Source organism: Larimichthys crocea, chromosome XII, assembly GCF_000972845.2.
Source record: "Larimichthys crocea isolate SSNF chromosome XII, L_crocea_2.0, whole genome shotgun sequence".
NCBI lineage: Eukaryota > Metazoa > Chordata > Actinopteri > Sciaenidae > Larimichthys > Larimichthys crocea.
This window is the reverse complement of record NC_040022.1, coordinates 7,562,613-7,575,973: the sequence shown is the minus strand read 5'-3', so window position 1 is coordinate 7,575,973 and position 13,361 is coordinate 7,562,613. Positions and strand designations below refer to the sequence as shown.

Sequence of the window (13,361 nt, the reverse complement as noted above, 5' to 3'; positions counted from 1 at the left end):
GACGTTCTCAACCAACCCCGGCGTGAACTCCCGCCTCTTTCGGCCATGAGCTGGATTCTGATTGGCTTGAGTAGAGACGGCGGTTTCTTATTGGGCGTTAGGGGTGTCAATAAGGTAATGGATGGGGTTTGTCTGGCTGGAAAGACTGCAATGTAGGAGATGGGCTCGGTGGACAGGCTCGTACGATCGTCGGAGAAGTGTTTCCCGTGTGGGCAAGCTAACAAACAGAGTTAAGGCATTTGTCTGCGTGTTCTCCCACGCGTTTTGTGTGCTCGTTTTTTTTATTTTTTATTTTTGGTACAAAAGTCGTCGCTGACTGTTATTGTCAGAGTTAATTTTCACGGATAAACTTTCCAGAGGAGTATCAGCGAGCTAGGTAAGAGACTATATCACCACTTCTGCTTTTGCCCTCTACTAAACATGCTTTTCTCCGAAATGCTGCTTGTTGTTTTCATTATTACGGCACGGCAGACCACTTTAATCCACGGATGACTCTTTTATCCATAACGCTGCTCGACTACACTTGCAGCGGCTGTGACGCGGTTTTTAATTATTCACCATCCTGTGTTACATAAGTTATTAAGTGTTATCACGTCTTATTTGTGGCCACTCACTTCTCTACTTGCTCTTTAACGAGTTAATAACATCACAGCAGAGGCTATGAATCGTGTGAAATATTGTTTTTCTGTTTTATTTTTTGGTTTTAATAATGCTCGTAAACACGTCAGAGGCTGTTAGACAGGACCTGGTTGCATATTTGGATGGTTGGATGGATTTTTCTTTGAGCTGTTGTGTATCAGGTTTTGTTATGTGTCCTCTGTTGTCACGCCCATCTCCATCCTGCCCGCGGGACAACATGTCTGCCACCTTGACATGATGCTATCCTGTCATCGTGATGTATGGTGAGGTGTGTGTGTGTGTGGCAGGATACAGCTGTGGAGTCACTGCATAAAATGCACACACACATTAACAGTGTGCACGATAGTACTTTTGTCGAGTTTACAGAGACCATAAAATCTAAAGTTGGCATGGTTACTGCTTCTTTTGTTTGTTCAAGGAAGTACTTACTGGAATATCAGCTTCATGATTTAAAGGAATCACATTGTGCATTATTGCTGGTGCCACGTGACTACAGCACAACTGGACAAACAGCACATTTCTGATGTTTTTCTTACATACCATGAGACTGGCTTTCAAAACTGAGACAAACATGTTTTAAAATGTGGTGTTTAGGCAACTAAACTCTTACCTTGCCATTTGAATATAAAGATATTTATGAAAGATTTGCATCTTTTCAGTTCTGGATCCTGTGACTATGTGCCAAAAAAAACATTGTTTAAAATAGTTGTCATCAACAGTAAAAGAGCACTGTGTTGCTTCTCCGACTGTGCACGACTGGATCATTGATGATCCTGCATGTCAGAGCAGTCAGGCCATTTGATGTAGTGATGTAGGTTTATTAGTGACTGTAATTCAATACAATACATGGAAAGATAGTGGAAACAGATTATACAGTAGAAGTCACATTGTGTCAAGGGGTTTGTAAATTGAACTTCATGAACCTTTTCTTTCCTTTTGGCTAGTGTGGCTACTTGGTGTGTCAGAGAAATGTAAAATAAAATACCAAGTTGTGAAGGTGACATTAACCTAAAAAAACCCCAGAATTAGAAAGTGGTAAATATTTATTCAGCTGATGCAAGATTAAAAGAAATCATCACATTATTGACTCAGCTCTTGGATCTGATGTGGTTTTCTCATGCCCATACATTCACACCATCGCAAAGGACCATTTTCATATGTCGGTGAAAGAGGAACGATGGTCACATGAACCGTTTCAGTGATGTGCCTTTCATGTTTAACCCCTGTCCTTGTCATGTCACTGATAATAATTCCTGTAACTAAATTATTGTGGCTTCCCAAGTTTGGAAACTGAAGTCATTTTAGGTGAAATGCAACACATATGTTTCGTTTCAGTTTTCCCTGAATCAGAAATACATGCAAAGGTTCTTTATACTGTCCAATACAATAGATGATATGCCTTTTTATTCAGTGGTTATTTTGAGTTCTCAGTTTCACACTTATGAAATTAATAAAATGTCTGCTGTGGCGGAAAATGAAACGACAGATATTTCTGATTACGTGTTCAGTTTTTATTGCTGCTGTGTGATAAAACTTGATTCTTGCTGTAGCAAATATTCAGGCTGTGGTTAGTGGTGGTGTTAGATGTACTGTATTAAGATGTTTTTTTTTTAAATGTATATGAATAGGCAAAACACCGAGTGTACAGACTTATCAGTGACAGAGTTTCTGAAAGTGCAGAAACATGTAAAACTGGTATCAGCACCATCTTTGGCGTCTGTCTCTCTTAGAAGCAAGAGCAATATCTTTGCTCCTGGAAACAGAAAGCAGATTCTAGTTTCTTGTTGAAAACACGTCTGAGTCATCAGTGAGGCTTACAGCTGAGCTAAACTTCTCTACTGATATCTACATTTATCTTTCCTGTACACCGTGCAACACGCTTTTATGCAATATCTTGTAAAGCTTGCAAACCTGACTTTGACTTTGGACGGCAACAGTATCTATGCGTTCTGCAAGAGATTTAAAGGCCCCAGTTGGTCATTTAATACAGATAAGAGGAGACACCTTTTTGTTGTCTGCTTATTGTTAGTGTACCATATAAAACCCTGTGGGGAACAGTGTATCCTCTTGTTGGTAAGATGAGATGGGTGGTTCAGTCTACCATGTGGATCCGATGTGTGATAGTTGTCTCTCTGAGGATTAACACGAGTATACTGTTCAGGTTGCATTGTGTGCCACAGAAAATTTTGATAAAGGGAAATTAAAAAAATTTGAATCTTGACAGAGTTTCTCTGGTTACACACCTAAACCAACAGGAGCTTTTCTAAAGAAAACGAAATGTGGTTTTGTTTCTAGCGAACACAAGCAGGGCAGAACCCCGGCCAAAGATCATTAATTTTTAACCGCTTAGGGAGTCGACAGCTGTTCACGTCGGCCTATATTTCTTGGTGTAGGCGTAGTGTTTCTCTGAACAGGAAGTGACTGTGCTCAATAGGAGGCCTCCCGGGGACTTATCATAATAGAGAAAACCTGACATTTAGCTATTTTTCTCTGATCAGGGTGAGACTTTATGTGTTATTATTATCAGTATGTGCCTTCCAAAGCATATTCTCTTGTCATACTGTTTAATTTATGGCGTTATCTTTTTTTTTTTTGTGTGTGTGGGCTTGTAGGAGGTGTCAGGATGGCCCAGTGGAACCAGTTACAGCAGCTGGAGACCAGGTATCTGGAGCAACTGTACCACTTGTACAGTGACAGCTTCCCCATGGAGCTACGGCAGTTCCTTGCCCCCTGGATTGAGAGCCAGGACTGGTGAGTAACAATTGAATTTGTGGGCTCTCTTATGAGAGCATATTTAGTTTTTCCAGTCTAGTAGCATACGCCATTAAGTCATTATTTCTTTTAGCCTCCACTCCCTCTAGACTGGCAAGAGGCCATTCACTATGACTTGCTGATACCTTGGCACACAAACGGCTTTTGTTTTTTATGTCTACCTTTTCACTCATGACCCATTTCAGGGATCTCATGCATATTATGTATCACACTGCACCTTCTCTGGGTCAAAATAAGTTTCCCGCAAGGATTTTTTTTTTAAAGGCTAAATGGAAAATTAATAATAAATAATCAAATTGCAGAATATCTTAAAAACAACTAAAAATGTTTCAGTGAAATTTGTTGGAAAGTTACAAGTGTTTAGTTCTAGTGCGGACTGTTAGTTTGGCATTAAGGAGTTAGGCATTTTGCAGAGATCATTGCCACCAGCAGCCAATCAGCATGGTTGTCTATAACTGTATATTTATGTAAACCTGGATTTGGATACTGTATTATCATTAAAAAAAGAAATATGCCAATTATCACCTTTCCCCCTGGGTAGTCTCTTCCTCATGTGGGATACAGGATGTTTAGTCTGTTTTATCAGTTTTAAGTACGAGGAAACAGAAATAATCCTATCCTTAATTAATCTTTATCTTCTCCTTTACAAGGGCTTATGCTGCCAATAAGGAGTCACACGCCACACTGGTGTTCCACAACCTCTTGGGGGAAATAGATCAGCAGTACAGCCGCTTCCTGCAGGAGAATAATGTACTCTACCAGCATAACCTGCGCCGAATTAAACAGCATCTGCAGAGCAAGTACTTGGAGAAGCCGATGGATATTGCCCGCATTGTTGCCCGTTGTCTTTGGGAGGAGCAAAGACTGCTGCAGACTGCCACCTCTGCTGCACAGGTAAAGAAGAGCGACATTAACCTAGCTGTGGCATTCATATTACATCAAACAACTTCAGTTTATGAATTTTCACATCATTCTAAATGGGTCAGCACTGTCCCTTGTCTTGTCTCGCAGGATGGCCAGGCAGCACATCCCACTGGGACGGTAGTGACAGAGAAGCAGCAGATCCTGGAACACAACCTTCAGGACATCAGGAAGCGGGTGCAGGTTAGTTTCATGTAGAATAAATATTTCAATATGCAGTACAGAATCCTGAATATCTTTTAACTTTTACAAAGTTGGTCTGTCTTGTATAATAAAGAAATAAATGAGGTGTTGTTGTTTTTTCCAGGACATGGAACAGAAGATGAAAATGCTTGAGAACTTGCAGGATGACTTTGACTTCAATTACAAGACATTGAAAAGCCAAGGAGGTATATTCTGATTAATATTTTATAGCTCCAGCAGTGATATTTAACTCTCCGATGACACAGATTAAATGAAATTGACCGATGACATGTCCACTCCCTCCAGAGTTGTCCCAGGACCTAAATGGGAATAGCCAAGCAGCTGCTACCAGACAGAAGATGGCTCAGCTTGAGCAGATGCTGAGTGCCCTGGACCAACTCAGGAGGGTGGGTGTCTGTGCTTTATCATGTTGTGAGTTCAGTCAAAAATACACAAAAAAAGAACAGTTTAGTAAAAACTGTAAGTATGTATTAATAAGAGCAGGCTGTGCACCTCTACGTCCTCCAGCAAAAAGTGGTGGTGAGCCACAGGCACAAACCTAGTTTGCAATTGTTGGTAGAAGGTTTGCACCACAGATTGGAGATAACTGAATATGTTCAAAGTTTAATGTTTACTTTTTTGTTTGTCTAACAGCAAATTGTGACAGAGATGGGAGGCCTGCTGACTGCCATGGATTATGTTCAGAAGAACCTGACAGATGAAGAACTAGCAGACTGGAAGAGACGGCAGCAAATTGCCTGCATTGGAGGTCCACCTAACATCTGCCTGGACCGCCTTGAAACATGGTAACTATACATACATAAGACTGTACAAATATTTAAGCAATATCCTAAATCAGTCATTAGTCACATAATTATATTATATATATATATATATATTGCTGCTCATGTTCTGCATGTCCAGCATCTGTAAACATAGAAGCTTTACCACAAGGAAAGATTTCCTACAACACTTTTCTTTTCCCTTCCTTCTGCATAATTCTTTCCTTTGTCCCGCATAAGTAAATTTGTTTAAATATTTATGCCTGACATGCCTTTCAGCTACACTAAAACACATAGTGAGTTGTATCATTTTGACAGCCAGAGGCATATTTAATCAACATGTTTAACTTGAACTGGTTGTCATTTACTAACCAGGATCACGTCCTTGGCTGAGTCCCAGCTCCAGATTCGTCAGCAGATCAAGAAGCTGGAGGAGCTTCAGCAGAAGGTATCCTACAAAGGAGACCCCATCATCCAGCACCGGCCCGCCCTGGAGGAGAAGATAGTGGACTTGTTCAGAAACCTGATGAAGAGGTACTGCATGTGACGAATCTTCATCGTGTTTGCAGTGTTAAACACTCACAGGCTAGGCTAAGTGTGGGTCCTCCTTGCACGTGTGTAGACTGAACACTGATTGTGAAAGTGAGCAGTTATATTGATTGCACTTATTCATAATGCTTCACCATGTGAAATCCATGATGATGACATTCTGAGATCAAAGTTTTACTTGCCAATGATATAGAGCTTTCAGTCACATCTAAGGATTTTGTGATGACATCTGAGCATCTCCATTTTCAGAAGGAGAACCGAGATACATTTAAAAGCTGCAGATCATTAGGACAGGGACCTTTTGACCTCTGGCTCTCTTCACCATCTGTTACTGTGACTATTTTCTGGATTTTTTTCTTTTCTCTGAAACATGATCCCCTCTATTTTTTATTTTTTTATTTAGTGCTTTTGTGGTGGAAAGACAGCCTTGTATGCCCATGCATCCAGACAGACCTCTGGTCATAAAAACAGGAGTGCAGTTCACAAATAAAGTCAGGTAAGATGCAGACTTGCGACACACATCAGAAACATACATATCATATATACATACATACATACATAATACATACATATTTTTATACGTTTCAATAAGTTTTATGTGGTGAGCGCATCATTTTATATCCGAGTGAATTTTGTTGATAGTATTCTTGTCTCTGATTTTTTTTTTTTCAGGTTACTGGTGAAGTTTCCTGAACTCAATTACCAGCTGAAAATTAAAGTCTGCATTGACAAGTGGGTTTTTATTTTTTTTTTTTTGTTCTTGTATTAAGTCTTCATCAGTAAGACCTGACTTTGCTGATTTGAACTGTTTATTTTTCAGGGAATCTGGAGATGTGGCTGCAATTCGAGGGTAAGACTTGAAGACTTTTTTCGAGCCGGGCCATTTACTGTATTTTCTTTGAGAACAGTTTCACTTTCTGCTGCTCCTTGATCATTTTTTTAAATTTTTTTATTATTATTTTATTGTTTAGGTCAAGAAAGTTTAACATCCTCGGTACCAACACAAAAGTTATGAACATGGAGGAATCCAACAATGGCAGCCTGTCAGCAGAGTTTAAACACTTGGTGAGTTATGGAGGCAAAACTCTGGTTGACAGTGATGAAGAGCTCTGATAAAAGCCCGCTATGGAGCACTGACTTCCTGTTTTGTTACAGACCCTGAGAGAACAAAGGTGTGGTAACGGTGGCCGGACCAATAGTGATGTAAGTATCATCACTGCTCTTTAAGATATCTGTCTTTTACGTGTAAGAATTCTGTGTTTTGGTTTCTTGACTTTTATAAACAAGTGGTTTGATTATCTGTTTTCTCTAGGCCTCTCTGATTGTCACAGAGGAGCTCCATCTTATCACTTTTGAGACAGAAGTCTACCACCAAGGCCTGAAGATCGATCTGGAGGTTAGTATCATGTCTGTGCATCATGAATGTATATATTTTTCTGTATTCTCAGATGAACTTTCACCAGAAGTCAACAAAACCGTATAAATACAATGTTATTCTTTGACAACCCATACAAAGTAAGTCACCAGACAAATGAGTCATAAACAAAAATCTCCCACCTTCGGGGCCCAGCTTCTAAATGAGCTGTAAACCTCAACCCAACCATGACCTAAGTTACTCCACTGATGAGAGGGTAACTGACGCTGAATGATTCTGCTTCCCACACTCCTCTGAAACATGTTTCCTTGTAAATACACACACCAGACTCTCAGGTGTTATAATAGTATACTATGATGAAGTTACCATTTCTGTCTAATGTATCACGTATTATGTATTTCCTCTAACTTCCAATGCGCCTTAGAGCCTTCGTCCATAGGTGTATGCCTGTGTGACGCTGTGTCAAAATACAGCAAGTCGTGTCAGCCACATAGAAAGATCCACAGCATGGAGACAAATTAGCATCAAAAGACACAATGTTATTCACGTTTACTGTCTGACTTTTTATATGCAAATTAAACCTTTGATTTGTTGGAACACTAAAGTGTACATCTTCGGGTAGCTTTTACATCATGAAGGCTGTGAGTGACCAATTACAGTGGTAGATCCATCCTTTACCTCAGGGTGCGACATCTGCGTGGGTTGCTTCACAACCTTTTTCACACCAAAATATCAGCAGCATGCCCACTAAGTGTAAGAGCAGTAATGATGAGGGTACATCCCGAGGAAGTCTCATTATGACACAGTTTACTAAAATAGAAGCAGAAACATTTTCTCGCCATTGTGAAAGTGTAAATGTCAGCGAGGAAAAAGCAAACTTAAAAAGAAAAGATGCTGGGGTGGTGTTTAGCTCAGTTAATAGAGCAGGCGCCCCATGTGCAAAGCCTCAGTCCTTGCTGCTGAAGCCCAGGGTTCGAATCCAACCTGTGGCTCTTTCCCGCATGTCATTCCCCGTCTCTCTCTCCCTGCATTCCTGTCACTCTTCAGCTGTCTCTATCAAATAAAGCTTGAAAAGACCAAAAAAAAGAGAGAAGATGCTATAAAGGTATTGAAATTAATATTTCTTCTATTTTGTGCAGACTCATTCCCTGCCTGTGGTCGTCATTTCAAACATCTGCCAGATGCCCAATGCCTGGGCCTCCATTCTGTGGTACAACATGCTCACTAACCACCCAAAGGTAAGACAGCACCCTCTGGTGGAAAGGGGCGGCTCAGAGAGAATGTTTCAATATTACAGGTGTGTGTCTGTGTGTGTCTGTGTGTGTCTGTGTGTGTCTGTGTGTGTCTGTGTGTGTACGTTTGGTGGAAAACACATCTTTCATTTATGCTGGTCCGGCTGTCTCTGTACAGAATGTGAACTTCTTCACCAAGCCTCCTGTGGGGACGTGGGACCAAGTGGCAGAGGTCCTAAGCTGGCAGTTTTCCTCCACTACCAAAAGAGGCCTGACCATTGAACAACTCACCACACTGGCTGAGAAATTACTAGGTGAGCTGTCATGCCTAAAAGCCTCCAAAAACATCTAACTTTGCACTGTGTTGATTATAGTAACGTGATTTATTCTGTAATTGTCCAATCTAGGGCCTTGTGTCAACTACTCTGGCTGTCAGATCACTTGGGCCAAGTTCTGTAAGGTACTACCAACCACATATGTTCATACGGTTCAGTCTGCCATCTTGCCATTGTATTGCTTCAATGTGAGTTATTTTTCTCCTTCCTCTTCACAGGAAAACATGGCTGGCAAAGGCTTCTCCTTCTGGGTGTGGTTGGACAACATCATTGACCTGGTGAAGAAGTATATCCTGGCACTGTGGAATGAAGGGTAAGAGGTCGTCCTTTGTTTACGGTCTGACCTGTTATCTGCCTTTCATATGATAGAAGAGGTGTCGAAGTAGTTTTAAAATAGACTTGCTATTTTAAAATCCAGCATCTATTTACATGTCTTCCTGTTGCCTTTCTGCAGGTACATCATGGGTTTTATCAGTAAGGAGAGGGAGAGGGCCCTTCTGAGTCCAAAACCTCCCGGCACTTTCCTGTTGCGCTTCAGTGAGAGCAGCAAGGAGGGGGGCATTACGTTTACGTGGGTGGAGAAAGACATCAGCGGTGAGTATTTTTAAACTTGCTCTTATACTGTCTCCAACATTTACTTAATTTTCTGTTGTGATACTGAGCTTCTCTGTTGTTAACAGGAAAAACCCAGATCCAGTCTGTGGAGCCTTACACCAAGCAGCAGCTCAACAGCATGTCTTTCGCTGACATCATCATGGGCTACAAGATTATGGATGCAACCAACATCCTGGTTTCACCGCTCGTGTACCTCTATCCTGAAATCCCCAAAGAGGAAGCTTTCGGCAAATACTGCAGGCCAGAAGCAGCTCCTGAGCCTGAGATTGGAGGAGACCCGACGGGTAGTAAGTCAAGTCACTGCCTTGTTTTTTTTTTTTTATACTATCTATGGAGGTTAAGAGAAATAACACATAAAATTGATTTTTAAGAATGTTATTTGCCAAGTTTAATATTTGTGCTAACATTTTCTTTTCCCTGACAGTTATTCAACCATACCTGAAGACAAAGTTTATCTGCGTTACCCCGTAAGTATCTACCAGTACTCCCTTATTTTTCAGTCGTCAATATTTACAGGAAGATCTCGTGCCACCAAGTGATTGCCACTTCTGATAGAGAGACAGAGAGAAAAGAAAAAGAGAAAAAAAATCTTCCTTCACTTCCCTTTTTAAACTTTTTTTTTTGGCAAGAAAAGAGAACAAAGCTGTTTTCACTCTCACTGTGACTAATGGCTGTCATTGGAGGAACCATCACCCTGTTAAAGCCAAGTACCGTGACGCAGACATGCGCAGCTCTAGATTCAGTTTAGTCAGGTTGCAGTTCAGACCTCAAACTAATCTACTCTAAATGATACTCATAATACATACAACAAGGAGGCTGGTTGTTGTTGCTGAGGTTGTTGTGTTCTGGCCACCAGGAAATGTGATTTAAGAACTCTGAGCTGTGTGTTTTGGTTGTAATTGTACGTGTATTTAGACACATTTTAGATGTTATGGTTGTAATTGTACGTGTATTTAGACACATTTTAGATGTTAAGTGTGAACAGGGCCAATAAGACACAAATAATCTAATCTGCAGAGGAAAAAAAAATTAAATTGCAATATTTTAATCTAAAATAATTACAACTAATATTTATTAGAAAACAAATGAAAAATAAAAACATGAACTCTGGAAAGCATCTCCCACAAATGTGATGAAGTCTGAGGTCGTCTGGGATCAGAGGGGTGTATGCACAGGCCAGTCAGCCATGTGTGCTTTGGTTGGTAGTGGGTTTGATGGCGTTGTGAGGTTTGCTCAGTGAGATCCTGACCTGTCTCCATAGGTGTCCCTCTGTGTTCATGGACTTGCCGGACAGCTGTGAGCTGCTTGGGAACGGATTCCCAGGGTAGGCACTCGGGGGTGGGGACGGCAGAGGTGGCATGTAGGGTTGTTTGTCATCTTGTCACTCTGTGTGTTTGATGGGTGGGCTTCAGAGATAGCGGTGTAGTAAACTCACCTGCATACTTCATGTTTGTGTTTCTAACTCACATCCATATTGCCTGGTCGTAATATGAGAGCATCTCCCTGCCATTCATCACTTTTTCTTTTAGTTGTGGTCGCACTCTTTCCCAGACATTTGTGTCACAATTCCTCAATCAAATCTATTTCTATGGATTCAACAGTCCAAAGTCTTTTGAAGAAAATTAATATGAGACTTTAGATGATAGTCGTGCTGTTGCAAATCATTTCATAATTCTATAAGCACACAGACAGGGCTAAAGCCACATCAGTTTAAACAAAGACAAATCAAATCAAAGCTGCACTTTGTTAAGCCTGAGTAATGGCCTGTTCGATCCACTTAATCTACTGTGCTAACCAACAACATCACACTGACATGATGCTTACATTGACATCAATACAGAGTTCAACATGTAAGCAGTCTGTGGTAGTGTGCTTAGCACTGCCTAAAATAGAAGCAAGAAACAGTATGTGACGCGCTCAACATCTGCACAGTTTTTACAGCAGTGCTAATGTACTTTAGTATTTATCTATAAATATGTTTAGTATTTCAGCACAGACGCATCCCATTTTTTATCTTCTGTCTTTGTTGGGCATGACTTTGACTTTACTGACATGAATGCTGAATTATCTTTCTTTAATAGACTCATTAACCACTCATATGTACAGCACACAATGCAGCCGAATCACAGCCCTTTCATTTACGACATCCCTGCAGTTAGTGTGATGAAGACAAACACTGACGTACACAGTAGGTGGTAGTGACTAAAAGCTTATCACTTGTGATAATGTTTGACAACAATGAAGTCACAGTTTTATTCAAAGTGTATTGACTAACACAGAGAGTATTGCAGGAACCTGTGTGTGTATATGTGGGCATTTCACTTTGTAAAGTAAAACGTTCTCTTTTTTTTTTGTTTGCTTTTTCACAGCACTAACTCTGGAAATACCAGTGACCTGTTCCCCATGTCGCCTCGCACCCTCGACTCCCTGATGCACAATGAAGCTGAAGCCAATCCAGGACATTTGGGTGAGTCATACTTGTACTTCTGTAGTTCGTTCAGTGAGGAAATTAATTCCTGATAGTGTGCCTCCTAACCCGAACTACACACACACCTACATGCCAAGAAGAAGAACACACACATGTGCTGTAGAACATGATTGATAACCAGTATTAACATCTTGTATTTGGTTCTTTTCACAGATTCGCTCACTTTGGACATGGACGTAGCATCGCCTATGTAGAGAGATTGGTCTCTTCTTCCTTTTTGTTCTTTCTTTGATGTTATGTTGTGGTAGAGGATTCCATGATGATTTCTTTCTCCCTCTGTACACACGGTCTGACTGTACAGTTTCATGTTCCTGTGTTAAATGAAAATGAATCACTTTCACACCATAGGGAATTGGATGATTTTGAAAGATGTTCTTTTAAAAAAAAAAGCGTTCTGACTGTCCACTTGTAGCTTAGAGAGTGAAACACGTCCACTGATACTAACCTGTATTTTAAGCAGCGTCCTGCTACCATTAAGTACTTTCTTCGTCTCAAGTACCTACTAAGTATCAGGAATTGTATTTTTGAAAACATTGTATTTTTGTGTTTTGGACTTTTAGAAATGGTTATGAATTAATGTGTTCTTTACTTTTGAATAAGAAAAATTGATGTATAAGCTATGCCGCTTTTGAACTTATGCTTTGATCAGTTTTTAATGCATTTTCTGTATGTTTTGTTACATTTTTAATCCCTGCCAAATATAATGCCACAGGTATTACACAATAACTAGGTTTCAGTTAAAATAGCCTCTTTTTTTCAGAGCCATTTGAAAAGATAAAGAATTAAAGTTGCCCCCTGATAGTGCTGTGAGAAATATTGTGAAATGACCAGTAGAAGTGGTGCTCTGATTTCCACTGCCACTTATATACTGTAATTTGTGATCATGTGAACTGCACTTGCTTTTGAAATTCGTCATTTTGATATTTTTGCTGTACCTCAAATCACCTGATTTCACCACATATGTAATGTGAATCAGCTAAAAACTATTTGATTTAGGACACACCTGATATCAAAATAACCATGGATGTTAAAGAAGGATATTTCACTCTAACAGAGTGTACACAGTGAGATGTGTAGTGGTTGACTTTTAACCTTTTCATACAGTTAAACAAACCCTGTCAGATGAGTCTAATGCAATCCAGATTTGTTTGTCTGTCATGCCATGAAATGTCAAGAGATTTTCTGTAAAATATGCTGTAACTATTCCTTATTTTACAGAATGCAATAAAGAACAAGTTAGCACTAAAAGTAGTCTAATTAATTGACTTCCAAGTAAACTATACAAACAATTTAAATTTCCATTTTATTTCCATCTCACCATGTGCCGACTCATACACACAGAAAAACACAGTAAAGCTGGCAACACCTACAAGAACCAAACATGAATAACTTATTAAATGGCAGACTTGGCTGAACTTTCTGTTCCACAGTACTGTGAAGGACACATTAAGATTCATTGTGATGGAAGAA

The 13,361-nt window shown here is 40.1% G+C and overlaps 1 protein-coding gene across 2 annotated transcripts; it reads left to right on the top strand.

Moving 5' to 3' along the window:
• Window positions 1-137: 137 nt before the first annotated feature.
• stat3 (signal transducer and activator of transcription 3 (acute-phase response factor)) lies at window positions 138-13,139 on the top strand. 2 transcript variants are annotated; one of them, XM_010739716.3, is made up of 24 exons: window positions 138-376; window positions 3,252-3,390; window positions 4,062-4,305; window positions 4,423-4,515; window positions 4,640-4,721; window positions 4,822-4,922; window positions 5,170-5,321; window positions 5,673-5,831; window positions 6,250-6,342; window positions 6,519-6,578; window positions 6,667-6,696; window positions 6,818-6,911; window positions 7,002-7,049; window positions 7,159-7,242; window positions 8,361-8,459; window positions 8,632-8,767; window positions 8,861-8,913; window positions 9,007-9,101; window positions 9,243-9,382; window positions 9,469-9,690; window positions 9,828-9,870; window positions 10,665-10,727; window positions 11,773-11,870; window positions 12,045-13,139. In XM_010739716.3, exons 2-24 carry the CDS (start codon window positions 3,263-3,265, stop codon window positions 12,083-12,085), a joined length of 2,358 nt encoding a protein of 785 aa, XP_010738018.1. In that variant the 5' UTR covers window positions 138-376; window positions 3,252-3,262; the 3' UTR covers window positions 12,086-13,139. The 2 variants fall into 2 exon arrangements, with proteins under 2 accessions (XP_010738018.1, XP_010738026.1); XM_010739724.3 differs by lacking the exon at window positions 10,665-10,727.
• Window positions 13,140-13,361: the final 222 nt, after the last annotated feature.